The sequence below is a fragment of the Malania oleifera genome, chromosome 4, assembly GCF_029873635.1.
Source record: "Malania oleifera isolate guangnan ecotype guangnan chromosome 4, ASM2987363v1, whole genome shotgun sequence".
Classification (NCBI taxonomy): Eukaryota; Viridiplantae; Streptophyta; class Magnoliopsida; order Santalales; family Ximeniaceae; genus Malania; species Malania oleifera.
Window position 1 is genome coordinate 31,021,947 of NC_080420.1, and position 27,549 is coordinate 31,049,495.

Sequence of the window (27,549 nt, forward strand, 5' to 3'; positions counted from 1 at the left end):
TATTTATTTTTTGATAAATATACCACTTTTTTTTCACATCACTGCCAAACCCACTTTGATTCTTCTTCTTGGGAAAAGCAAGCTAGACTTTCTTTGATCAACTAGCATTTTTTGAAAAACAAAAAATAAAAACAGTAGATTATATATATATAACACAAAAATGACTTTCCCTGTGGCCACATTCATTGCATTGGTAAAGTTATTGGGTTGTTGTTTTACACAGAAACAAAAGAATATAAATAAATAAATAAACAAGAAATACTTACAAGTAATGAAAATTTTGAAAACTCCTATGATTGGTAATCCATGAATTTGAGAAAAAGAACCAAATCCATAATATTGTCAAAATCCCGTATCCAACAAGTTTTTTTTTTTTTTTTAAATCAAAGTTAGAAATAGAATAGTTACTCAATTAACTTTCTTTGATGATAATTGACAAGAGAATGAACGAATTAAGCTGTTTTTCTTCTTATCGAGTCTCTTAATTTTAAATCCTTTTTTCTGTGTGGGTGGTTAAACAAAACTTGGGAATCAGTTGCATGTAATATTAGATCGAGGTTGTCTTATATAGGAAAATTATATATTATGTCATAAAGTTCAAACTTCAGTTGAATAGATGATTTAACTTCTGAACTGCATGTTTGGATTGATATATCTTGTGAACTGCATGCTGGTAGTGGACATTAGAACTGTATGTTTGATTGGAACGCCACCTGTATGGCTGATGCAGTGATGTGTATTGCCTGCTGGTAGATACTTTTAGGTTGTTGCATGTCTTAATCTAAATGGCATCTGTATGATGCAAAAATATTGTGAATTGCATGCTTTTGTGACTTGCAGGTTTGGGAAATGTTCTATTTATAGACGGCATGCTGCCGAAAATTTATTGAAAATTTTAGGGAAAGGAAAGAAAAATTCAAAAGAGACCAATTTTGAACTATGTGATATAATTTTTCTTTGATTTCTTTCTTGCTTGGTGGTTATGCCAATTTTGGTTGGAGTCTATTATTTATGTTTGAAAGTTTAAGTTTAATTTATGTGCAACTAAAAATTAATTGTTAATTGCCAAAAAAAGAGATTAAAAGTAATATAGGGTCCATCAGAATGGATGAACACTAGAGGAAGTGATATTGTTTCTCATGCAAGTCTATAGAAATTTGTTTCCCATTTTACTTGTTTGTCCCTTCCTCCCCCTCATTTTAGACTAGATTAATAGGGTTTGATTTTGGGAGGATGCTTGGCTTGGTTACAGTCGTTGGAGTAGATGATGCTTCATCTTCTTAAGATTTTCATTCTTCACAATGCATGTATCATCTCTTTCTTTTCTTTGGAGAAGAGCTCTCTTTCTTGGAATTTTCATTTTATAGTGAATCTCATACCAACTGTGTCTACTCTATGAAATATTTTGTTTATGGGATAATCCACTATATTTTGATATATGTGTTTTATGGGATGCATGAACACGTTACATTATTTAATGCTTATTATATGAAGCTCTTGTGCACTCGCAAAATTCATTACTAGTTGGATTATTGTAAACTATTTATTGTAAACACCTAGGTTTGGAGCATATCGCTATGGAAAATGTCATATTTACAGGAGAAATGTTGCCAAAATTTTTCAAAAAACTTATACTAATTTTTTTAATCTTCTTAATTTGTAGGGTTTGCAACTGTGACAACGTCAAGACGATGTCATGCACTACGGATGTAGCTTTTCACTTTTTTTGTTATTTGAACAGATGAAATGTATTTAAATTTGAATTTCTATAATATATTTGTATTTGAATTTGAATTTGTATAACATATTTGTATTTAAATTTGAATTTGAATTTTGAATAATTTATGAATTTTATTGCAATTATGGTTTAATGTTATGTATAAAAAATGTAATTTAATTACAGATTTTTACAGGAATTAATAATTGAAAAAAAAATTAACGTCACTTTTAATTGTCCAATTTAAGTATTAGTGACGGTTTCAAAATTGTCACTAATAGCATTTTTAAAAAGTTTTAGTGAAGGTTCTCAAATCGTCACTAATACTATGGCTTTAATGATGGTTTTAAAACTGTCACTAAATCCATAATATTAGTGACGCTTCTACAGAGTAATAATAATAGAGCATTAGTGACGGTTTTATAATTGTCACTAATAATAGAGCAATAGTGATGGTTTTAAAACCGTCACTAATAATAAAGCATTAGTGACGGTTTTAAAACCGTCACTACTAATAGAGCAATAGTGACGATTTTAAAACCGTCACTAATACTATGACTTTAGTGACGAATTTTAGTCGATCCGGTGTAAAATATATAGTGACGGACTTAAGTTTTTAGTGACGGTTTTAATCCGTCACTAATACTTTATTATTAGTGACGGTTTGAAAAATTCGTCACTAATAAGTATTAGTAATGACAGATATAACAACTAATTGAAAACCGTCACTAATAACCTTATTTTTGAAGTGTCTGTACATTACTTGACTTGAGTAAAAGCAGCTTGGTATTGGAAGGATGTCTCAACCTTAAATGCCATATATGTTGCTGAGTTTTATTAACAGAGAAAATAGATGAAACAAAAGAAGGAATAGAATTGCTATCGTCCAGCAGGTATAGGCCATTGCACTCTTTACCCAAACCAAGTGTGCTCCAGTGAGCAAGGTCCTGGATTAAACACAAATTACCAAAGAAAATAAGGCAACAAAAAACAGTTTGGTAAGTTGGCTAACTGATATAAGATTGAAGCTAAAAGATGGAACACAAAGAACATCATATAAGATAAGGTTTTCATTGATTTTGACAGTCCCAATATATGTGACTAAAGCTACCTCACCATTTGGCAAATTTACATGAGTGTTCATTTTGGCAATTATGGTGGTGAAACAAGACACAGAATGCACCATGTGGTCAGTAGCACTTGTGTGTATGACCCAATAAGTAGTTCCAAAACAAGTTTGATTAACTAATTTGGCTGAAAAAATGGAATGTGTCAAATTTGGACTGAAAATAGGATTAGAAACAACACATGACATAGTTTCAAGGTAATTATTATTATCTTGAGGATGTGGTTTAGTGACAGCCACACCAGTAATAGAAGGATCATCAGCAGATGAACACACATCAATAGCTCCAGAAACCAAATTTGGCAATCCATTACTAGTACTCACATTGGTTGCATGATAATTCTTACCAGAATTACTCTCGGCATTGAGGAAAGTCAACAATTGCTCACATTGAGCTTTAGAAATACGACATTGAACTGACACACTCTCAGTTGTTGTTCCTAAATTGCAAGTGACCTAATTAACACTTGATCTTCCTTTTGGTTCATATCCTAGTGGATAACCATGTAACTTGTAACATTTATCAATTGTATGTCCAAGCATGTTGTAGTGAGTGCATAAAAGTCTCTCCCTTTTGTTGTTTCCTTTGTTCCAATAAGAATTTCTAGAGTTACTTCCCTTCGAATTGGCATACATTGTTACTGAATCAGACTTGGCAGTGTAGTATCCTCCATGTCCTACATTCTTGTGAGACTCATCTTAAAGAACCAAGGCATAAATCTTGCTGATCGAAGGAAAAGGCTCCTGCATCAGAATTTGAGTCCTTATAGTCTCAAAATTCTCATTCAAAACCATCAAAAACCTCATAGCATAAATCTTGTCATGAGAAGCATTTAAGGTTCTAATGGCTCCACAGGTACACTTTGGTAATGGCTCCAGATTAAGCAATTGATCCCACAGCTTCTTGAATCTTGTGAAGTACTACTCTATAACTATGATCTGGTTCTAAGATATATTAGAGATTTTCTTTTAAATATTATAGATTTTAGGATCACTACCCTATGAAAAGAGTTTTTGCAATTCAAGATATAAATTGACAATGCATCATGTTGCTAGATGTATCAACATGCATGGAGTTGATCATCAATGAAATCACCATTGTGTTATAGCTTAACCAATCTTCATAGAAAAGAGATTCTAGATCTGGCTCAACCATTAATCGAGTGACCAAGAATGATGATTCTTCATTCCAAGTAATGGTCGTGTAACTAAGATGTTGCCTAGATTTTCATTCGAATTGAGAAAATATGGATTTGTACGATTTGAAGAACTGGTTTCAATGTTTAATTTAGAAATACGATTCGTTTGATCACTCGATTCAGGAGAGGCCATGAATGATTTTCAAGAATTTAGTTGAGGAAGATAATCAGAAAAAAAAATTCAAGAATTTGATAGAGGGGGATGATCAAGAAATGAAAATATATATATATATATAGCTAGGAAATCAACCAAATTGTGCTCGTTGAGAAGCTCTGATACCATGTCAAAAAACTGAATGCTCTTTCAGATTTCATTGAAGCTGAAGAAATTAGCAAAATTACAAAATGAATGAATTAAAATTACATATGCCCAGCCAATATATATATAAGAGCTGACTAAGAGATAACAAAAAATACAAAATAATTTTTTGTTGAAGGGTAAATTGTTACAACCATTTTACTAAAACTATCAATGAATACAAATTAATTATATCACATGTAGCAAATCTTCATAACACATACTCTGTTCTTAGATTGCTAACTTACCTTTCATTGTACTAATATCATTCCTAGCATTATAAGCATTGGTGATTAGCTCATTAAGTTTAACAATATGTAAGGGGTGCTAGTACATTTACCTAGTATAGCTAAATTCTTGATTCCAATTTTAATAACTGCAGACGGAACTATTGGTTCTTTGGCATTGGCACAGGATTAATCTAAAACTAATCAACAAATAGTATGAAGTAAGTGTACCTAAAAAAGTAATAAGTTAGTGACACCCTTATTAGAATTAGCGACAACAAAATAATAATAATAAAAAATCAGGACGAGGGCTCTGCAGCGTAGAAAAGTCATGTATGGCTCAACAAATGAACCTGACCCCTGAAAATCTAAGCCACGCACTCCAAATGAGATTAATGAACCCTTTTCGAATGTCAATCTAAGCCACGCACTCCAAACGATATTTTTCCAAAGACTCGCTGCATCTCCATTCATAAATACCCCTGGTGTGAACGACACGTCTTTTCTCTGAGAGTGGCCCTACCACACATTCCATGCGATTCACACTTCTACTTTTATTTTCCCGCAAATATATAAATACATGCGCCTGCACCTTCAAGTCCCCAAACAAATCGTCCAGACTACCGAGAGAAAATTAAAGATGGGCAGCTTCGCAACATACAGTTCTCCCTTCGTCCCTTCCCTTCTCTTCTCCATCCCCTTCTTCTTCCTATTCCTATTCTCCAAGTTCTTCACCTGCATATTTCTCGTTGCCGCCCAGCTCAAATGGGCGTGGAACTTCCTCTTCCACCAGTCCCTCTTCCTGCACCGCGACGCCGTGTTCGGCCCGCCGCCGCTCAACACAGGGGAGAAGCTCGGCGTGAGGCCTTACAACTCGGCGGCGCGGCCCGGGGAGGAGGAGCTGGCGGCGGAGTGCGCCGTGTGCCTGTGCAGTATCGAAGAAGGGGAGGAGATAAAGGAGCTGAGGTGTGAGCATATGTTCCACAGCGAGTGCTTGGATAGGTGGATGGGTTACAGGAATGCCACTTGTCCCTTGTGCAGGGACTCTCTGGTTCCCCGGAGAATGGTGACGGAGCTGGGAGAGGAAGTGCTGGTGTTTAGGTTCTGCTCTTTTGGTTCCGGCGACCGGAGAACCATGTGGTGGCTGCGGTAAAGCCGGCACTAAGCTGGCAGCAGGAATTAAACAATTGCTTTCTTTCCTTTCTTCTTTTTTTGTTTTTATTTTCTGAAATGACGACTATGTAAATATTGGGTATTCGTTAAATTACGGTTTATATACCCTGTAAGGGAGAGAAAGGAAAAACATGTATATTTCCCAGAAGGGAAAGAGCATGTTCCTAATCGTAGGCATGCGAAATCCCGATTGGCAGTATGCATGGATCACACGCGTCATGCCGTCAAGTGCCTTCAAGATTTCAACCGACACTAGTGGCCATCAAATGGTTTGTGCGACATAAACCACTAGGGAAAGGTGAAAATTTTGCTGGAGAAGACTTTGTCCATGATTAGAAGGACAAAGAGTAATAGCGTACATATATTCGTAATGCACCAAGTTACTCTTATTATTTTGTTTCTCTAGTTAGTTTAGTGTTATAATTATGTTGTCCAATAGTTTCAACAATTATTATTTCCTTCTCGTTTGAAACCATTTGAATTGCCACCATAAGTAAATTTTGCTTCTGTACCTGACAATCATATGATGACTATAATACCTAAAAACTCAAATTTTACTTTTCATTGAAAGTAATCATCTCATGCATAGGCTGATATTCAAATAAGAACCTCCAAAAAATATTTGAGTGTTCAAATAAAAGGTTTCAAGCATTTTAATACCAATACACAACCAAGTTAATTGGTACCACCACAATTACATCCCAAATAGAAACCTATAGTTTCTAATATCCAATATATAATAAAACTAACCAGATAGGTTGTTAAAAATTACTTCTTCTACCCCCTCCCCCGTCAATTTTTTTTTTTTTTTTTTCATAACTCGGGGACTCCAACCATCATTGCGTCACATGGTGCGACACCAAACTCGGGGGTGAAAGTTGTCCGTCCATTGACGCACCTCTGATAATTTATCAGAGTAAACTCTCAAGGGAAAATCAAACTCATGACCTTGGTATTACTAATGTGACAAGTCACCCTTACCATTTGAGATAATCCAGTTGGACTGAATGCTTACTATTGTTCTAATCCCAAATCTTACATCAAGGACAATGGAGATAGTATTCATAACAAGGTTCAATTTGCACATGAGAAAATAAAAAATATACAGTTACTTAGTTCAAACAAAATTATGCTCTATAGTTTTTTACAAAAATAAAATAAAAACTAAAATTGCTCTGAATAATCTAAAAACTAAATTAAAAAATTCACTTGCTTATAAAAAGATTTACACTATATTTAGGAGTATGGATTTTGGACTTTGAATTTGAATTTGAGTGAATTTGGATAAAATTTAATACAATTATGTATTATATTTTATTTAAATTCAATTGTAAGGCGATTCCCAAATATAGGTTTCGAGAAAGGATGAAAATCTTCATCATGTAAAAGATAAGACAACAAATGTTACTCAATTCCAAACTAGTGGCGTCATAGCATTGAAGAGTTCATATCCATTTTTGGGAGTTGCTACCCTCATACATACACTTACAAATGCACAATATATTTCAGAATTGTTCTTTAGCACCCATATGTAATCCTTTTAAGAAGCTGATACATATATACTAGCTTCAACAAAAGAAAATAGCTACAAAAAAGTCTATAAAAAAAAAAATAAATTTAAACATGCATTACAAACGTTTCATTGACCCACAACAATGACCATAGAAAACTAACACTAGAAAACTAATTGCATTTGATGAAGTAGCACAATAGGTAAATTCCCACACACCCCCATTCAACCTTATTTGTTCTATTTGAAGACCTTTCCAACTTAATCTTACTGATGAGCTCCTATAAAGCACAAGCATCTTGGGTGAATACTTAGATATTTTGGAAATATTTTGATTCAGTCAATATCTATTAAGTACAAGCATCTTGAATAGATGTTTAGACCCTTTTGGAGATATTTCGACCAAACTCATTTTATTGTGCCATGAGGTCTCGTGATAGCCTCAATTAGCTTCTTGGAGCACAAACATTTCGAATGGATGCTCAAACCTTTTATAGACATTTTGACCCAGTCTCATTTTATTATGTCACGAAACCCTTTGATCTTAGTTTCCATGAGATTTTTTGAAACTAGAGCATTTTGGGTACATGCTTGGACCATTTTGAGGAATACATATATTGGTCACATCTAATCATATAATTTTCCTATCATACTTTCATATTATGTATGATGGTCACAATTTTGTGTGCTTTTGAAGTTTTTTGGGTTTGAAGAAATTCGACCCTTGCATATACTAAAAAAGGAGGGCGGAAGCTCTTGATTCTCATACACCATGTTGATGATATATCGCTTGCTTGCAATAATTGTCACCTTCTAGATAAAATGAGGGCACCATTGCCATGTTTTAACATGAATGGTTTTGATGATGCTTTTTAAATTTTTTACACATTGAAATCTATTGTCATAGATCTTGGCCTATTTTTGAATTATCTTAGTAGACTTATGTTTAGAGAGGTTTAAACATATTTAATATGCAATTTTATTCACACTATGCTAAGCCCTTCTTGAAAGGTGAGAAATTTTTTTGGTATCAATGTCCTTACGATAATAATGATAAGAAATACATTAAAAAGACCTCTTATACATCAGTTGTGAGTAATCTTACATATACTCAAGTGTGCATAGTCTTGCTATTAATTATGCAATTGATCTCGATCTTAATCTCGATGAGCTTCTTTAAAATGTTAGGATGATGATAATAGGAAATACATTGATCATATTCCTTATGCATTTGAGCCTTATGTATATTCAAGTGTTCACCATCATGTGATATTACTTATGCAATTGATTTAGTTCGAGAATTATGAACTTTTGACCTTAATCTTGATGACATTTCTTGATATCAACTTCAACATCTTGCCTAAAATGTTCTAACCATTTTAAAAGACATTCATGTTGATCACATTTTCCATGCAATTTATATACCTTAACCAGCTTTATGTTCTACTCGTGGAAATTTTGGGATATTGTGTTGTTGATTATTGGATGTGTTCTTATTAGTGTCTCTCTCTCTCTCTCTCTCTCTCTCTCTATCTTTATATATATACATACACACATACATACATACATACATACATACATACATACATACATACATACATATATATATATATATATATATATATATTATTTATGCAACTGATTTGATTTTAGGTTTATGAACTTTTGATCTTAATCTTGATGAAATTTCTTGAAATTGACTTGAACATCTTGGCTAAATGTTCTAACCATTTTAAAAAATATTTATGTTGATCACATTTTTCATGCAATTTATATACCTTAACCAGTTTTATGTTTTACTTGTAGCAACTTTGGATATTTGTGGTTGATTATTGGATGTGTTAGTTGAAAATTTATTAGTGTATCTCTCTCTCTCTCTCTCTCACACACACACACACACACACAAACAGAGTCAAGACTCTCAAATAATGAACGAAAATCACTTCTATTGATGATTATTACTACTATAGGTGTTATGAAAGTTCTTCAACCAAAAATCACTTTAGGACAAATCTTCCACTCTATCTCTAAACTCAATTATTTTTTTCTCAAAAAAGTTGTAATCCAAAAAGCATGTGCAACCCAAATTGTGAGACCCTTAGAAATTCTCCACCAACTCCAAATATAAATATTAACCTGCCTATTTTGGCTTCATTGTGTATGTCAAACTTGCTATGGAAATTCCTTCTAATCAATATATATATAGATAGATAAGTTAGGTTTGGATGGATAGGTGGTCTCACTTTCCTTCGCCATTAGTTCATCTACTCGATTTTTGTTTGGTTAATTAAATTTTTTTTATTTTAGTTTATTTTATTAGTCTATTTAGATTTGTTTCTTATTTAACTTTGTTTGAATTTGTAGTCTTATATTGGTTGGTTGTTGGTGTTGTTTTTGGGAGACCTTTAATGTCATTTTTATTTGTAATCTCCCAATACTTGTCATGTAGTCACGGTATTCCTCCGCCAAAAGTGAGAGTATATCAATAAATAATTGGAGGTGCCGCCCTCCTTTAGTTATATATATATACAAGTTAGATGAAAACAACCCTGTAGATAACGGAACTTTTTCTTTACGTTTAGAGAGCATATTAGGTTTGAATTTGTGTTGGATATGGATAATGTAATATAAAATTGTACTAAAATTTATCCAAACTTATTTAAATCCAAATTTAAGGTTTGAAATATATACTTTCAAACCCAATATTAAGAATTCCATGGAACATTTTGAGAAAAAAAATGTTATTAAATAATAATAATAATAATAATAATAATAATAATAATAATAATAAGAAGAAGAAAAAGAAGGACGAAAGAAGGAATAGATAAAGTCCTAAGTTTGATTTTTTACAAAATTGTCATAATTTGTAATAAAGATTGTGATGGCAGTCATTTATTCACCCTAAATGTAATAAAATAAAAAAAATAAGGATCCAAATTAGAAAGGAGTTCTCAATAATCTCAAGTTTATAATAATAATAATAATAATAAGGAAAAAAGACACTTACCTTCCTCAAGATTTGTCAAAAAGACAATATTTGAAACATGTCATAAACCTTCTCTCACATTTGGATCTTTGGACATTCACATCCTCTCAAGCTAACTTACTATTAACATTCTCATGGAAGTTAAAATATAATAATAATAATAATAATGATAATAATAATAATAATAATACTAGAGGTGAGTATCTTTTGTCCTAATAATAATACATGTTAACCAATATAACAACAGTAATAACATATTAAAATGAGAAATTATAGCCCTAATTGGATTTAATGTTTCCAATGAAAGGGAAAAAGAATAAGGGAAATTATAAGGGGGCCGGCCCCACCACATGGAGGTGCACCTATGGTTTAAAATTTTGACACGTGGTATGGAGGGGCAGTTGAAGAGGGACGATGTTAATGTTGTCGGTCCCGTTTGAGTGAAAAAAAAAATTAAAAATGAATATTTTAGAAAAGTAAAGCACAGCTGGGTTCTTCTTCTTCGTTGCTGTCTCCCATATCTCCCTTCTTTCTGTGTCAAAATTTTAGAGGATAGGTGCAGGTCTACGTGGAGGGGCGGTTCCCTTATAATTTCCCAACATTAGGTCCCCATTGCAACAACTTTAAAGTTCATAATTGTCATTGCATTCCAACTACCAGCGCTAATGGAATAGCAAAGCAAGTACAACAGCGAAACGAAATACATAAAAATAAAATAAAAGAACACAGAATTTATTAAGAAAGCATGCCCTTGTACATGGCGATCCACATGCATGAACAGAGAGCAGTCAATTTACATACTGCACTCGGCGAAGGATCCATCATCAAAAACGGCTGCTGCACGCCGTTGACGCTAAGCGAAGAAAAAAGTAACGAGTCGCTGACGGATGATGATGCCCGGTAAAAGTTGGGCACTCTGATGATTTTCAACTCACTATAAAAATTAGAAAAGTATTCGTAAGTCCCGGGGAGGCGGCGGTGCCTGCATCAGCTCAAGGACGACTTCTGCGGCGAATCTGACTGTACGCCTGTACATCCAAAGGATGCTGCTATTGTTAATAAAAGAAGAAAAGCTAAGCGCCAAACGAAGAAAAGCAAGGCTGGCCTCTCGAGACCAGACTTTGACTGCCTCTGTGTGTGTGAACTATTAACTGGTGCAGGTCACTTCACTGTCTCTACATCCCTGCAGCTTCCCTGCTCTTTCCTTCCAGCCTACTTTTGTGAACATCTCAGCTGCAACTCGTAGACTAATCACCCAAAAATAAAAAAGGCCGATGCATGCGTGCATCTTAAATCCCATGTTCTTGTAAAATTATTTCTTTTATTTTGATGCCTATTTTTTTTTTCTTAAAATAGTTATAAGTTAAAAGTGAAAATAATGTAACACTAAAAATCCATTATGACCTTATGGCAGTAAAAAAAAAAAAAAGAGTATATATCAAAATATATTATAAAATTCATAAAATATTAATTAGAGGGCTAGTTACGTTCATTAATCTTTCGTGTTAATTAAGGGTATTATGAGCCTATTTTTTTTTTTTATGTAAAACACGAAAAATAGAAGAAGATGGTCCTCTCATTAGGTCCTCCCATTCAATAAAAACACATCAAACAGTGAGTTTTATATGGTAGAACCCACATATAATATGATAAAACCATTGTTTGGTGCATTTTGATAGAATGGAAGGGTCTAATGAGAGGACGATCACATTAGTCCTCTTGAAAAACCTAATTTTGTTTTTCATGAAACACATAGCAAGTGTCTTGCTCTGGAGGCTAATAAATGTGGAAACCACTGTTACATGTTTTATATATGAAAAATAAGAACATGGATGTGAGAAATAACATGTTCCTTATATAATCTCTCAACTTATAAACCGATCAAGAACTGATGCCTCAATTAGTATGATCAGATGTAGGCTCTATTGTAGGATAAAATCGGTGATGACCAATAAGGTTGCTCCCGGATCTCCGATGACTTGAAAAGGACAAAAGCAAAAAGGCTTGGAGGAATCAGGGTGTACTCCGGGGGATCACTCCGATGCTTAAGTAAGAGGGATGTTCTAGAGAGGTTGAATGCAACAGTAGAGTGAGTGATATGACTTACCTTGGCTCTTCCTCACATCCCTTCTTATAGGGGTTGGAGTTGACCCTTGGTTTATCCGTCTTTATTGTGCGGGGGCGTGAATCGCTCTAAGGTTATAAAGTGTTTGCGTGCATCACTCGATTATTTAAGCCGCTGTCGTGGATCTCTCCTCCTCTTTATTGGATTGGAGTTGATTGCTCTCGCCAGAAAGTTTGACTTGGGGGGTGCAGGCTAGGTGTTGACTCGCTCTTATTGGCTAGGTTATTTTGGGCATATCAATTGTCCTCCCACACCCCCCCCCCCCCCCCCGCCCCCTCAATTTCAAATTTCTATGGGAACTGCTCTAGAGAGGCACTCATCTTTCGTTCTCGACCTCTGACGTTCAAAAACTGCCAACCACACACGGCTCTAGCTCTGGCCCCTCCGGAAAAGAGTCACCTCTGTCCATTCACTCCACGCCCGTAGCACCTTCAGGAGTCACCAAAGAAGAGTTCCTTGCCTTCCAGAAGAAGATGGTGGATATGCTCAACCTACTCTTACAGCAAAAGAGTCAGGAAGGACATACCCCCCCATCAACAATAGGTGAGTCCTGATCCACACAAAAAAGTAGAGGAACCAAAAGAGAGCGAGGATAAAACCTTCCCTACCAAGAAGGTAGAAGACACAAATAGCGCAAATATCAACCAACAAAGGTTCTCTGAGCTGGAGAAAAGAATCAAGAAAATTAATCAAATAGAAAAAATAATGAAAGAAGGCAAGACCAACCTCTTCTATGGGGAAATGTCTCTAAGGTCCTCAGAGCCGCCGTTCACTAGAGAAGTGATGGAAGTCCCACTGCCAAGCAGATTCAAGATACTCACTATTGGAAGGTACGAAGGTCTCTCCAATCCAATCGACCACTTGAATACCTTCAGGGTGTTGATGCAACTGCAAGGCGCTCCTAATGCCATTATGTGTCGAGCTTTTGTAGCAACACTTGAAGGTAGTGCCAGAGATTGGTACTGGACCCTACGACCTGGATCAATTGGTTCTTTCTCAGAGTTGGAGTAGCTGTTCACCGGCCACTTCCTCAGTAGTCGAAGGATCGTCAAAACAACATCCCACCTAATGAGTATGGTCTAGGGAGAGAGGGAGATGTTAAAGAAATTCATGCATCGCTTCAACGCCGCAACCCTGGAGATCCGCAACCTAGACATGGAGGTTGCCTTAGTAGCTCTGACCACAGCCCTTTAGCCCAGAAGCTTCCAGTACTCTTTAGGGAAGAAGCCTCTAGTTGACATGGGAGAATTGATGGCCCGAGCGCAGAAATACATCAACCTAGAGGAAATGATGGACACTAAGGGGAATCGCATGAAGCTGAAAAGGAAAAGTAATAGTCAGGAGATGGAAGAATCCTCTAGATCCATGAAGAGGCAGGAGACTAGCACATGCTACTCACCAACCCTAAAGTGAGAGGGCAATCTAGTAAGTTCTCCACCTATACACCCTTAAATGTACCGCGTTCTGAAGTACTGATGCAGATAAGAAAGAAGGAGCATGTCTTGTGGCCCGAACCTATGTGGACCCCTTTACATAAACGAAACATGTCCAAGTTTTTCCAGTTCCACAGGGATCACGGGTATGACACAGAGGAATGCATTCAACTGAAAATGAGATTGAAGCCTTGGTAAAAAGGGGATACCTGTCAAGGTTTATAAAGAAAGAAGATCCACAAAGGGAACCTCGCGAGCAAAGGAGACCTAATGAGAACGAGAAGGAAGAGCAGGTCATAGGGAAAATCGTGGTGATCTTCGGAGGATCAGCTAGTGGAGGAGATAACGCGAGTGCTTGCAAAAGGTATGCTAAACAGGTGCTTTCAACAGAAAAAGGGGAACCCTATAGCAAAAGGAACAAACAAGATGATGATATCATCTTTGACAGTGGAGATGAAGAAAGAGTACAGCAACCACATGACGACGTGTTGGTTCTCTCCCTGTTGGTGGTGAACTTCAAAGTCAGGCTCGTATTGATAGATAACAGGAGCTTGGAAAACGTTATGTTCTAGTCAGTACTCGAAGGAATGAAGATCGGAAAGGAACGACTCAAACTAATCTCAACCCCCCTGGTTGGGTTTCGCGGAGATATAGTTCATCCTTTGGGCATAATCACACTATTAGTTACAATGGGGACGATCCTGCAGCAAGTTACTTTGCTGACAAAGTTCCTGGTGGTCGACCGGCCTTCGGTATACAATATAATATTGGGTTGCCCTTTGCTTAATGTAGTTCGGGCTGTAACATCGACATACCACCTCAAGATGAAATTTCCTATGCCACACGGAACAGGGGTGGTTAAGGGAGATCAAGCAGCAGCTCGGAACTGCTACGTAATGGCCCTGAAAGGGAAGATGGAGGCAAGAGAAACTTTAACAGTGGAAGACTTAGAAGTAAGGGGAGAATACCCCCAAATTAGCACAGTAGATGGAGACATTACGCGCATACCTCTAAATGGCCACCAGGAGAGATGCGTACAAATCGGGAGATGCCTACCTGACACCTTGAGAGCCAAGCTAAGTGAACTGCTAAATGAATTCATAAACATGTTCACTTGGTTAACCAAAGACATGCCAGGCATTGACCTTACCATTATAGAACACAAGTTGTAGGTTGACCCCAACCACCGACTCGTGAAACAGAAGAAAAGAAATTTCTTCTTGGAGTGAATCAAGGTAATCAATGAGGAGGTGACGAAGCTAGTGAAAGCCAACTTCGTCCAAGAGCTGAACTACCCAAAATGGCTAAGCAACGTGGTTCTCGTGAGAAAGTCGAATAGAAAATGGCGCACTTGCATAGACTTCACAGACCGAAATAAGGCCTGCCCGAAAGATAGCTTCCCTCTCCCCCGAATCGATCAGCTAGTGGATTCGACCTCCGGGCATGAACTTCTTAGCTTTATGGATACCTACTCGGGATACAATCAAATCCCAATGCATCGAGCTGATGAAGAGAAAATGTCTTTTATCACTGAGAGGGGGTTATACTATTACCGCGTGATGCCATTTGAATTAAAAAATACAGGGGCCACGTACTAGAGATTGATGAATAGGATATTTAAAGATCAGCTCAGAAAAACTATGGAGGCATACGTAGACGACCTGCTAGTAAAAAGCTTGAAAGCAACGAAGCATTGAAAAGATTTGAGGGGGACGTTTGAACTTTTGCACAGGTACAAAATGAAACTAAACCCATCAAAGTGTGTGTTTGGTGTTTCAGTAGGAAAATTTCTTGGGTTTATGGTGACGCACAGAGGTATAGAAGCCAACCCGGACAAAATTAGAGCACTGCTAGAAATGGAGGCTCCGCGAATGAAGAGGGAGATCCAGGTCTTAACGGGAAGGATAGCCTCCCTTAGTAGGTTTGTCTCCTGCTCAGGGGACAAAGGCTTACCCTTCTTCAAAGCACTAAGAAAGAAAGGAGGATTCGAATGGGGGGAGGAGCAGTGCAAAGTCTTCGAACAACTCAAACAATACCTTGGCTCCACGCCTATGCTAACAAAGGTGAAAACAGGAGAAGACCTCTACTTATATATAGCCTCAACGGCAAACGCGGTCAGCTCAGTCCTAGTTCGGGAAGAAGGTAGACAACACCAACCCGTATACTACACTAGCAAGGTACTGAGTGGAGCCGAAAAGAATTACAGTATAGCCAAAAAGGTAGCTTTCTCCATCATCTATGCTGCTCAAAAATTAAGGCCCTACTTTCAGGCCCACAAGGTAATTGTGCTGACCAACCTACCAATGAGGCAGATTCTCTAGAGGCCAGAGAGTTCGGGAAGGATGACGAAATGGTCCATAGAATTGGGTGAGTTCAACATACAATACCTTCCAAGACCAGCTATCAAGGCCCAGGTGTTTGCCGACTTCACTGCTAAAAGACCCCCCCCGAAGTAGTAGGAAAGAAGGAGGCTTGGACGCTACATGTTGACAGGTCATCTAACGCAATCAGAGGGGGAGCAGGATTTATCCTCGCGACACTACATGGCACCGAGACTTTATATACGCTAAATTTGAAGTTCCCAACAATGAACAATGACGCTGAGTATGAAGCCTTGTTAGCAGGTCTACGTCTGGCAGAAGCACTAGGGGTAGCACAACTCAGGGTCTGAAGTGATTCCTAGTTGGTGGTCGAACAAATTAAAGGAGAGTTCGAGGCTAGGGATTAGAAAATGAAAAAAATACCTGGCCAAGGCCCAAGAATATGCAAAGGGATTCACTTATTTCGATATAGAGCGTGTGCCAAGAGTAGAGAATGCCAAAGCTGATGCGCTTGCGAAATTGGCCTCAACAACCAGCTCAGAATAGAGGGATGCTATTTACCTAGAACAGGTTGGAAAACCCTCATATGAAGAAGGCAGTGTTAACTCGGTGGGTCCTGAAATCAGAAAAGAATATTGGAGAGCACCTTTATTGCAATACCTCCATGACGGATCCCTACCAAAGGACAACAAAGAATCTCTCAGGGTGAGAAGGAAGGCCACAAGATACACACTGATAAACCAAGAGCTGTACAGACGATCTTTAACATTACCGTACCTTCGCTGCCTGAATAAAGAAGAAGGAGAGTACGTACTAAGGGAGATCTACGAAGGGGTATGTGGAAACCATCTGGCCAATAGGGCCCTTGCTCACAAAGCCTTACGGCAAGGATTTTTCTGGCCCACAACGAGGAAGGATGTGGTCAAACTCGTCAAACAATGCGACAGGTGCCGGAGGTGCGCAGTAATACCACATGTACCGCTCAATCTCATCTCCCATATGACCAGTCTCTATCCCTTTGCCGAGTGGGGAATATATATCTTGGGACCCCTGCCTCCGACGACCAGTCAGAGGTAATTCTTGTTGGTAGCAATTAATTACTTCACTAAGTGGGTAGAAGTTGAAGCCCTAGCCCACATAACCGAGCGAAACATCACATGATTTGTATAAACATCGGTGATTTGCTGGTTCGGGATTTCGTGGGCCATAATCGCCAACTACGGAAGACAGTTCGACAATGAGCGCTTCAAAAAATTTTGTTTAGACCTATCCACTAAACTCCTCTTTGCATCAGTAGCACACCCCCAGAGTAATGGACAGGTAGAAAACATGAACCGAACAATACTACACGGCTTGAGGACGCTGCTCAAATCTGTGCAAGGCAGGTGGATAGAGGAACTCCCCTCCATCATCTGGGCATACCACACTACCCAATGAGCAGCGATAAGGGAAAGCCCATTTATGATCGCTTTTGGTGTAGAAGCAGTCATCCCCGCAAAAGTAGGGATCCCCTCTTGGCGAATGCAATACTTTAATTAGAAAGACAAAAATGACGAGTTCAGGGCGGAGATAGACCTGTTGGAAGAAAGACAAGATCAATTTGGAATAAAAATCGTGACATACCAACAAAAGGTGGCAAAGTACTACAACGCTCGTGTAAGAAGGCGGAACTTTCAACCCGGAGATTTGGTCCTTAGGAAGACACGAAATGACCCATAAGAGTCAAGCTCACACAAGCTAAAGCAGAACTAGAAGGGCCCATACTGAGTTACAGCAGAGATAAAACCAGGGACCTACAAATTAGAAGAAGTAGAGGGAAAGGAAATAAAAATATGTGGAACTTTGATATGTTGAAAAAATATTATTCCTAATTTTGTCATTTCAGTAAAGCAGCAATAAGTTCCCAATACAACATGTGTACTACCAATAAACACCAAAAAGCGTTGCCTCGTTTACAATAAAATTACAAGGAACATATATATATATATATATATATTCAGTACATCAGCTGGCTTTGCTCCCCTCTCCTGCCTTCTCTTCTTCCCTCTCTTCTTCCTCGTCCATCTCCTCATCAGATTCAGGACTCTCGTTGCCATGGTCGTGTGAACTCACACCGTCTAGGGGAAGGTCAGGATGCATAGTCCTAACCTGCTCTCGACACCTCCTGAACCCTACTCGGTAAGTTTTGGCAGTATCCATGACAAACCGTGTATAATCCTTACACTCCCTTACTGCTGTTCGAGTGGCATTAGCAGCTGCAGCAGCCACCGCGGCAGGTACCTACTCCCTGTAGATCCACTCAATTTCTACCTGTAGCACACGCTCACAGACCTAGGCATCACAGAATTCATTATAAGCGATGACATATTTATTTCGGGCATCCAAGGTCTACTGGTACATATCAGCAACCTTCTCTTCTTGGGCCAAGGTCATCGTCGTCTGCTGAAGAGAAAAGAAGGGGAGAACAGATTAACCCAACTTTGTCCAAAAGGAAAGATAACGCAGTCGAAAAGTTTAAGCTAAAATAGATACATGGTACGAGGTACGCTGGATCTTTGCTAAAAGGACGTCGGGTAAAAAGCATTGGGCTTGAACATAATCCTCCACATGAACCGCCCTGCACAGCGTAGAAGCAGAGCAAGTCGGCTCGTGGAATATAGCCTCATTGAAAATTATCAGGATCGGGGGATGTGTGGTTGCAGCATTCTCATGGGGGGGGGAGCATCACTATCACCCACATCGGCCGCCTCTCTCTGAGACGATTCCCCTTCTAGCTCCCTTCTTTTCTTCCTGCTCCTACTTGCTTTTTGCTTCTTGGCCTCCCCCATGAGAGATTCGTACTTGTTAAAATCCATAGCTGCAAAAGGAAAAAAACGAGGTTAGAACACCAAGAGTGGTGAAAATATATGGATATATCTATACTGAGCTCAAAGGCAAGTTAGAACTTGGGAAAATGGGGCCGATCCCCCACTGCACATGGACTCTCTCCTTGAGTAGCTCCTCGTGGGGGATGATCCCCTGCTGACCAAGGGCTTGAAGCTCTTTCAAGATGGCCTGCTCACTAGGAGAAAGCGTTGGAGAAATATGACACACCCAAGCTAAAAAAAAAAATTGGGGGGGGGGGGGAACAGGTGAGAAACAAGTACCCCATATGCAGCCTGTGCATATATAACAAATAAGAGAAAGGGAGAGAACGTCACCACCAAGAGGAGAAGACCACACCCAGGATCCATTATAATTCAACTCTCCGAATATGAAAAGGTATCGGGACTTCCAATTGTGTTTGGAAGAACTACCCAGAGTAAAAAGCTTGTAGTCGGGTAAGGAGTTGAAATAGTACAGCTCCTTCTCCACAGAGTGAGTCCTCATCTAGAAGCAACTCCGAAAGAGGGGAACCGTAAGCTGATATCCCTATCTGAGCAGGAGAACGGAAAAGCACGCCAGGGATAGATAGGAGTTCGGAACAAGATGAAAGGGAGCTATATGGAAAAAATGCAGTACGTTGGAAATAAAAGAAGAAAAAGAGAGTCTAAGACCCAAATCCATGTAGTCTGTGTACAAACAGAGCTCACTAAGACCGGGATCAAGAGCGGATTCTGAGCTGTTGGGCAACCTAGAGTTAATGTTTGTGGGGATAGCAAAAAAATATTGGACGTTTTGGTCACATCGAGTGTTCCTTACTGTAACCCCCTGGCAAGATGCACCAAGGACTCCATGACAAAATCAAAGGATGGAATAAACAAAGGAAACAAATTGTGCAAATAGATCAAACAAGAAAGTTTCCCGCAAAAACAACAAAGACAATTGTGCCAAAAGCGATTAGATGGGCAAACTCCAAATAAAAACAAGGCTTACACTATGTAAAAACATATCAAAGAGACAAACTTTTAACAAGAACAGCGAAGAACCTAAAGAACAAAGGAAAATATATGCGAGGAAGCGGAGAAAAACAACAAGGAGAAAGCAGACGGAGAGCGTACCTAGCGAAAAGTAGGAACCCCTCTGAATAAGATGAGAAGCGAATGAAGGGAGCCCTGCCTTTATAGAGAAAAGGCTGCACAAATCCCCGAGAGTGTTGGAATTTCGAGAGAGCTTACCTACAGAAAAGGGATTGCATCTCAAGAGAAAGGACACAAAAAATCCCCATACGTACGAAAATCCCTGTACTCGCATTGACGTGGTGCCAATACCAAGAATTTGTGACTTCCCAAGGTATGACTGATTTAGACAAACATTTATTACACTTTTACAGGAAGGACGAAGCCTAAAAAAGACTACAATGTTGCCTCAAAAAAAACATCAGGCTGACACCCCCCATAAATGAGAACATCTGATCAGACAGGGAAGCTCAATCGAGCCTAACAGGCTGACATTCCCATGAATGAGCACGACTTATTAGGCAGAATAGGCCCAATTGACGAGCATGGCTCGTGAGGCCAACAACAGCCCAGAAAATGAGGACAATTCATTAGGCAGAACATGCCCAACTGACGAGCACTACTTATGAGACCAACAACCCAGAAAATGAGCACGACTCATTAGGTAGAATAGGCCCAACTGATGAGCATGGCTCGTGAGGCCAACAACAACCCAGCAAATAAGCATGACTCATTAGGCAGAACAGGCCCAACCAACAAGGACGGCTCATGAGGCCAACAATAGCCCAACAAATGAGCACAAATCTTTAGGTAGAACATGCCCAACTAACAAGCATGGCAAAAGTGCTCCATGAAGTGGCTTGGCAAGATCTGCTCTATAAAAATGCTTAATGAAGCAGCTTGACAAGATCTGCTTGGCAAAAGTGCTCCATGAAGTGGCTCGGCAAATTTGCTTCATGAAGTAGTTCGGCAAGATCCGCTCGGCAAAAATGCTCAATGAAGCAACTCGGCAAGATCTGCTTAGCAAAAACTGCTCCATGAAACAACTCGACAAATTTGCTCCATGAAGCAGCCCGGCCATACCTGCTCGACAAAACTACTCCATGAAACAGCTCGGCAAATTTGCTCCATGAAGCAGCTCGGCCAAACCTACTCGGAAAAAATGCTCAATAAAGCAGCTCCGCAAGATCTACTCGGCAAAAGTTGCTCCATGAAACGGCTTGACATATTTTCCCCATGAAGCAGCTCGATAAGATCTGCTCGGAAAAAGTGCTCCATGAAGCAGCTCAGCAAATTTATTGCATAAAGCAGCTCGACCAAACCTGCCCGGCAAAAGTGCTTAATGAAGTAGCTCGGTAGTGCTCCATGAAGTAGCTCGGCAAATTTATTGCATAAAGCAGCTCAACCAGACCTACCCGGCAAAAGTACTTAATGAAGTAGCTCGGTAAATTTGCTCCATGAAGCAGCTCGGCCAGACCTGCTCGGTAAAAGTGCTTAATGAAGCAGCTCGATAAATTTGCTCCATGAAGCAACTCAGCAAGATCTGCTCAGTAAAAATGCTCAATGAAGCATCTCGACAAGATCTGCTTGGCAAAAGTGCTCCATGAAGCGGCTCGGTAAAAGTGCTTCATGAAGCAGCTCGGCAAGATCTGCTCGGAAAAAATGCTTAATGAAGCAGTTCGACAATATTTGCTCGACAAAACCTGCTTTATGAAGCAGCTCGGCAAATTTTCTCCATGTAGTAGCTCGGCCAGACCTGCTTGGCAAAAGTGCTCTGTAAAACAGCTCAGCAAGAGCATTAGCTCAGCCAAAAAAAAAAATTTAAAATAAAGGAGCATCATATGTATAAATATGCATTTTGAAGACAAAGGGGAAAATGCGGGGACACGGCAACTTTTCAAAATTTCATCTAGAAATTTGAAATTGAGGGGGGAGGGGACAACTGATATGCCCAAAATAACCTAGCCAATAAGAGCAAGTCAACACCTAACCTGCACCCCCCAAGTCAAACCTTCTAGCGAGAGCAATCAACTCCAATCCAATAAAGAGGAGGAGAGATCCACGCCAGCGGCTTAAATAGTCGAGTGATGCACGTCCCCATGTAATAAATACGGATGAACCAATGGTCAACTCTGGCCCTTATAAGAAGGGATGTGGGGAAGAGGTTGATTACACGCTTAAATTGCTAAATTAAGTGTTTTAATTCATGCATTACGAATTATATTTTTAATTAAATGCCTCATTAATATCAATAAATTAACATTGTGTCCTATTATAATATTTGGGTTTTATTGAGTAAATTATTATTTTTTGGTATTTTTTTATCGCAGGACGATTATTGGAAGTTAAAAACCGATGATACTTCGTAATCTGTGAGTAACTCTCTCATCCGATCTCCAATTTGGATGATTCAAGATGTTGTAAAAAGATGAGAAAACTCTCTACAATTTTCATGTTTTGAGTTTTGAGAAATACTAACTGTATCAAGGTCGAAATCGGACATGAATTTACCATATGCTGTTTTATGGACTCTTTCGACATTACTCCGTAATCTGAGCGTAACTTTCTCGTACAAGCTCCGATCGAAACGATTAAAAATTTTGGGGAAAGTTGAGAAATAACTCTACAACTTTTGTGTTTTAAACTTTGAAAGATATGAACTTTAATATGGTCAAAACAGGGCTTGTGTACCCCCAGGGTGTAGCTCAGTTGGCAGGGCGGGCTTGGGATTTCCTTTCACCAGGTGAGCCTAAGCCTGGCATCCCAGGTTCGATTCCTGCGGCAGGCACCTGATTTACCTCCTTGTGGTGGTGTGGGGTAGCCATCACGGGGCGTGGGACTAGTCATAGCTGGTGCGGACCGTTAAAACGGACGTTGACGGCGTGGAAACCTGGCGAAATTCAAAAAAAAAAAAAAAAATAGGGCTTGTGCGCAGTGGAACAAAGAAAAAAGAAAAGAAAAGAAACAAGAAAAAGAAAAAAAATGAAGTGGGCCGGGTCTTGATGTGACCCGGCCATGCAAATTGAGGGCTGGCAGTGTGAAGAATGCGTTGGGCAGGGAGCAAATTGGGAGTAATTCACGGTTGGCAAGGGGGGCAGGAAAGGAAAGAGAAAAAAAAAAAGCTAAGAAAAGGCTAAAGAAAAGGATGTGAGGCTAGGGTTTTGTGGGGATTATTTTAGGGGCATTGGGGGCTGCGCCGCTGGGAAGTTGGCTGCTGTGCGTGGAGACCTCTGCTCTATGGCTCTCCTCTCCAACTTCATCTCTCTCTCCTTTACTGTTTAGATTTATTTTAATGTCATTTAAATACTTATTTGAAAGTGTATTTTTGTTTAATCAAGCACTGCAATTTAGTTTTTTTTTTTTTAGCATTCATTTAAGATTTCTTTTTAGTTAAACCTTATTAAGTTTAATCTCTCTTCTTCTCTCTCTTTGTGTTGGTTTAATATTTGTTGGAACATTATTAAATGTAGGTTGTCTCTTTTTTATTTAATGCCACCGTTGAGTTAAATTTCATTTGAGTTATGTGTATTAGTTGCTTTAATTCTCTCTTTCTTTTGTTTTGAATCTTAAATGTTTGTTTGAGTTAATATTTATTATTAAGGTCAGTTTGTTTCCTTATTTGAAATCTTTGTTGGAATGAAATTTTATTTGAGTTGTTCTTATAACTAAAGTCAGTTTGTTTCTCTTTTTATTTAAGGTCATTAAATCTAGTTAAGTTATATTATGTGTTGAGTTTGCTTTGCGGTGTTTATGAAAAAAAATTAATGCTCGATTTAAATGCTTGTTCAAGTAGTGTGTTAAGGTATTTTGTTGTTGAATGACTTTTTGCTTAGACCCTTAGTTAGTTTGCTTGTTTGAAGTTTTCATAGTTTATTTGGATGGTTGAATGGATTGCACTAGGTTAGCTTAGTTAGTTTATTTGTTTAGTTGCATGTTAGTTTTTATCCTGTTTATGCAAGTTAAGTTTTTGTTTAGGTTTTAATTTGTTTTAATTTCACCACAACCTTTTAAAAACTCTAAGATTTCGAATCTGAACCATGTTCAGTAAAATTTGTTTTCTTATTATTTTTCTCCTATTTCGCACTAGTTTAGAACTGATCTGCATTCCCCGTGGAGACGATCTGGCCTATTTGGGCTAATTATTACACAATGTAGCTCCTATACTTGGGATAGTCCTAGTGCTACTCATTTTTAGAAGTGAGTCAGAGCCCAAAGTAAGTCATATCACCCACTCTACTGTTGCATTCAGCCTCTCTAGAGCATCCCTCTTACTTAAGCATCAGAGTGATCCCTCGGAGTACACCTTGGGTCCTCCAAGCCTTTTTTCTTTTGTCATTTTCAGGTCATCGGAGATCCGAGAGCAACCTCATTGGTCACCACCGATTTTATTCTACAACGGGATCATTTATAAACCACTAGCATTTTTTTTTTGTAAGTACCGTTAAATCACATAATTATTGTTGATTAATTATTAGTATATAAGTTAAATCTTAGCTTATAGAATGAGTAGTCATAGTCTTTGCACCTAATAATGGATTCTTGGGTACAATTATGTGAGTGAAAAATATTAACACCCCCTATAAACCATTTCTTATTATGAATAGTACTTGATTAGGCAACATTATCTTTGAATCGCATCAATCAAGATTTATGATTCGTAAAGTTTGTTTGAGTACTACTAGCCTCTAAAATATGTGATAATCCTGCAATTACAAGACTTATTCACAACTTAGGAAACTCTAATGGATTTGCAAGTGCATCACTTTTGAATTTTGACATCAAATTCATTTTAAAATGTTCAACAATTTCAAAAGGAAAAGAACAGAAAGGAAGCACTACAAAAAAGCTAGTTTTTAGTGATGAATTTTTTAGTGACATATTCAATTTCATCACTAAAAATAGGTATTAGTGACGGTTTTTAAGAACCGTCACTAGTAGTGTAAGCATTAATAACGGTTTTAGTACCCATCACTAATATGACACTACTAGTGACAGTTTTAAAACTGTCACTAATAACTTTGTCACTACAAACTGATTTTCCCGCCCAAACTATTACGGGAAACCATTTTTCGCGTAGAAATTATCCTTAAAAAATATTAGCGACGATTATATGGGTACTAGTGACAAGTGAAATCCATCACTAAAAGTCATTATTAGTGACGATTAGGTAGCCGTCACTACTAATATTGTATTAATATATAAAAATAATATAACTAACACTATTAGTAACATATTTTCAAAACAGTCACTAATAACTTGTATGAATGACAATTTAGAGTTGTCACTAATAGTCTTTTTATTTAAAAAAATTAAAAATAATTTTGTAAACAATAGTAGTGAAGGTTTGAAAAAATTCGTCACTAATAACAGGGTATTAGTGAGTATTAGTGACGGTTTAGATTCGTCACTAATAGTCTTTTTATTTAAAAAAATTATAAATAATTTAGTTAACAATAATAGTGACGGTTTGGGAAGATTCGTCACTAATAATATGATATTAGTGACGGTTTGGATTCGTCACTAATAGGCTCTTTATTTAAAAAATATAAAAATAATTTAGTTAGTGATGGTTTGGGAGGTATTAGTGACGGTTTAGATTCGTCATTAATATACATACATATATCTACCTATGCCGCTTGGGTTTCCCCCAAATTCCCTCATTTCCCTATCTGTTTCCCTTCTCCCCTCCCGATCCTCCTTCTTTCTCTCCTTCCTTTCCCTGATCTATTTCCCTCCTCTTCTCCTAATCCTCCTCTCTCCGTCATAGCCCCAGCTCCTCACCGTTGCTGTTTGTCGCAGCCCCTCGCCCGTCGCTGTCGCGGCCCATCGCCATCACAGCCTATCACTGTCGATTTCAGTGCCCAATGATTCCCACAAGGTTTTGATTCCTCTTCTACCTCATTCCTCTCTTTTCTTCTATGCTTTACGATTTCATGGTTCCATATATCTCAAAATCCTTAAGAGAGACATTTTTTAATGATCAAGATTTTAATATTGGCCAAAATCCAGATAACAACTAAAGTTTATGGAATCTCAAAGTAATTTCGACATATTGATAAATGTAAAAATTAGGTTTCATCTTTAGAGAATCTTCAAAAATGAATAGAGTATTCCAACATTTTCATTTTAAATGTGGACATGAGGGCTAATGTGAGATGTTTTTAGTGTTTTTTGGGTAATAATAACATCAGTAATAATAATTATAAATGAAAGTTTTTCTTTCTCTTAATAATAATATCAACATTTTCTCTTTCTTTAATCATTTTCCCCTCTCTAAATCAAGAAACTCTTACTCATTCAGACTTCTAAATAATGAAAATTGATACAAGAATAAGTGGTGGTTTCTTCCCCCCACCTTTTTTTTTTTCATGCTAAACCCACATCAAAAGTATTATGCTACTGCAAAGTTTGGTCATGAAATGTTATAAGAAAGACATGAAACAAATTTTTTTTTTTTTTTTTGCGATCTTCCTCATTAGATATGTGTAATGAGTTTGGTAATTGCCATGAACAATAAATATTATATAAAAATTATTGATAAGTTGTTTGACATTAGGTTTTGAACTCAAGGATTTGTTTTTGTTTTTTTTTGTTTTTTTACCCAAACCCATCATTTGAATTTTTTTAAATAGCATTGAATCAGTATCCTATAATTGGGTTGTTCTGGTAAGATAAATTTATATTAAAATATTATTTCATGATGGTTTATATATTACCGGTGGATTGGTTTGGGTTTCCCTTGACAACTTATGTATATATGCAAACATTACATCCAAATTAAATCTCTTAATATTTCTTTCCTTTTCTTTTTTAAAAATACTTATATCTTGTGTTCACTTATATTAATAGGCTTTGAAAGTAATATTATTTGATTAACTATTCATTTCATTCTTTATTAAATTGCTTGAATCAATATTTTTCGTTATCTTGATTAATTTTTACACTCTTTAACAGCTTTTAATAAATGATGTAATTCATGAAACGATAAATAGAATGATTTAACATTTTTACTATCCATAATGCACCAAATGACTAAATCTTTTTTTATGGATGTTGGTGTTTGTGCCCCATCTTGTGCGATGCCCCATCCCTGCGCACTTCGGGTTTCGTCTTTCCTCACCAATGCCTCCACAAACGGAGCCTCAGACTACCTCAAAGCACGGCCACTCGCCACGATGCGCCGCCAAGCAACAGAGGGTCCAGGACCCGCCAAGGGGAGAGTCTTCTTCTAGGGGTCAAGCAACCTTGAGCGAGCACGAATGGATTTTGGAGGAGACGAGAGCACCAAGGGTGACTATTGAGGATGTGCAGTTGTCCACAGCACGTTCTATTGCGCCACCCATTAGAGAGCAGTCCCTGAATGTTACCCCAGGGCTTACAGAGGACATGCCCACTCAACCGGTACTGTTCCATATGATTCGGCCAACCATGCCATTGGATGTTGCCACGGAGCCTCCAGCGGACACGTTTGACCAACTGGTGTCACTCCGTATCCTCAGGCCACGCAAACCACCACCCTCCTCTCTTACCCCTAACTTGCATCATATTCTTGAGGA

General features: G+C 38.0%; 1 protein-coding gene across 1 annotated transcript; it reads left to right on the forward strand.

The window, feature by feature from the left end:
• Nucleotides 1–5,171: 5,171 nt before the first annotated feature.
• Nucleotides 5,172–6,215, forward strand: LOC131153263 (RING-H2 finger protein ATL66-like). The gene has a single exon (XM_058105460.1). The coding sequence runs from the start codon at nucleotides 5,208–5,210 to the stop codon at nucleotides 5,718–5,720; it is 513 nt and encodes a 170-aa protein (XP_057961443.1). The 5' UTR covers nucleotides 5,172–5,207; the 3' UTR covers nucleotides 5,721–6,215.
• The last annotated feature ends 21,334 nt before the right edge of the window (nucleotides 6,216–27,549 follow it).

Excerpts from the sequence above, each read along its gene's own strand:
- LOC131153263 (XM_058105460.1), top strand. The coding sequence starts at position 5,208 with ATGGGCAGCTTCGCAACATACAGTTCTCCCTTCGTCCCTTCCCTTCTC.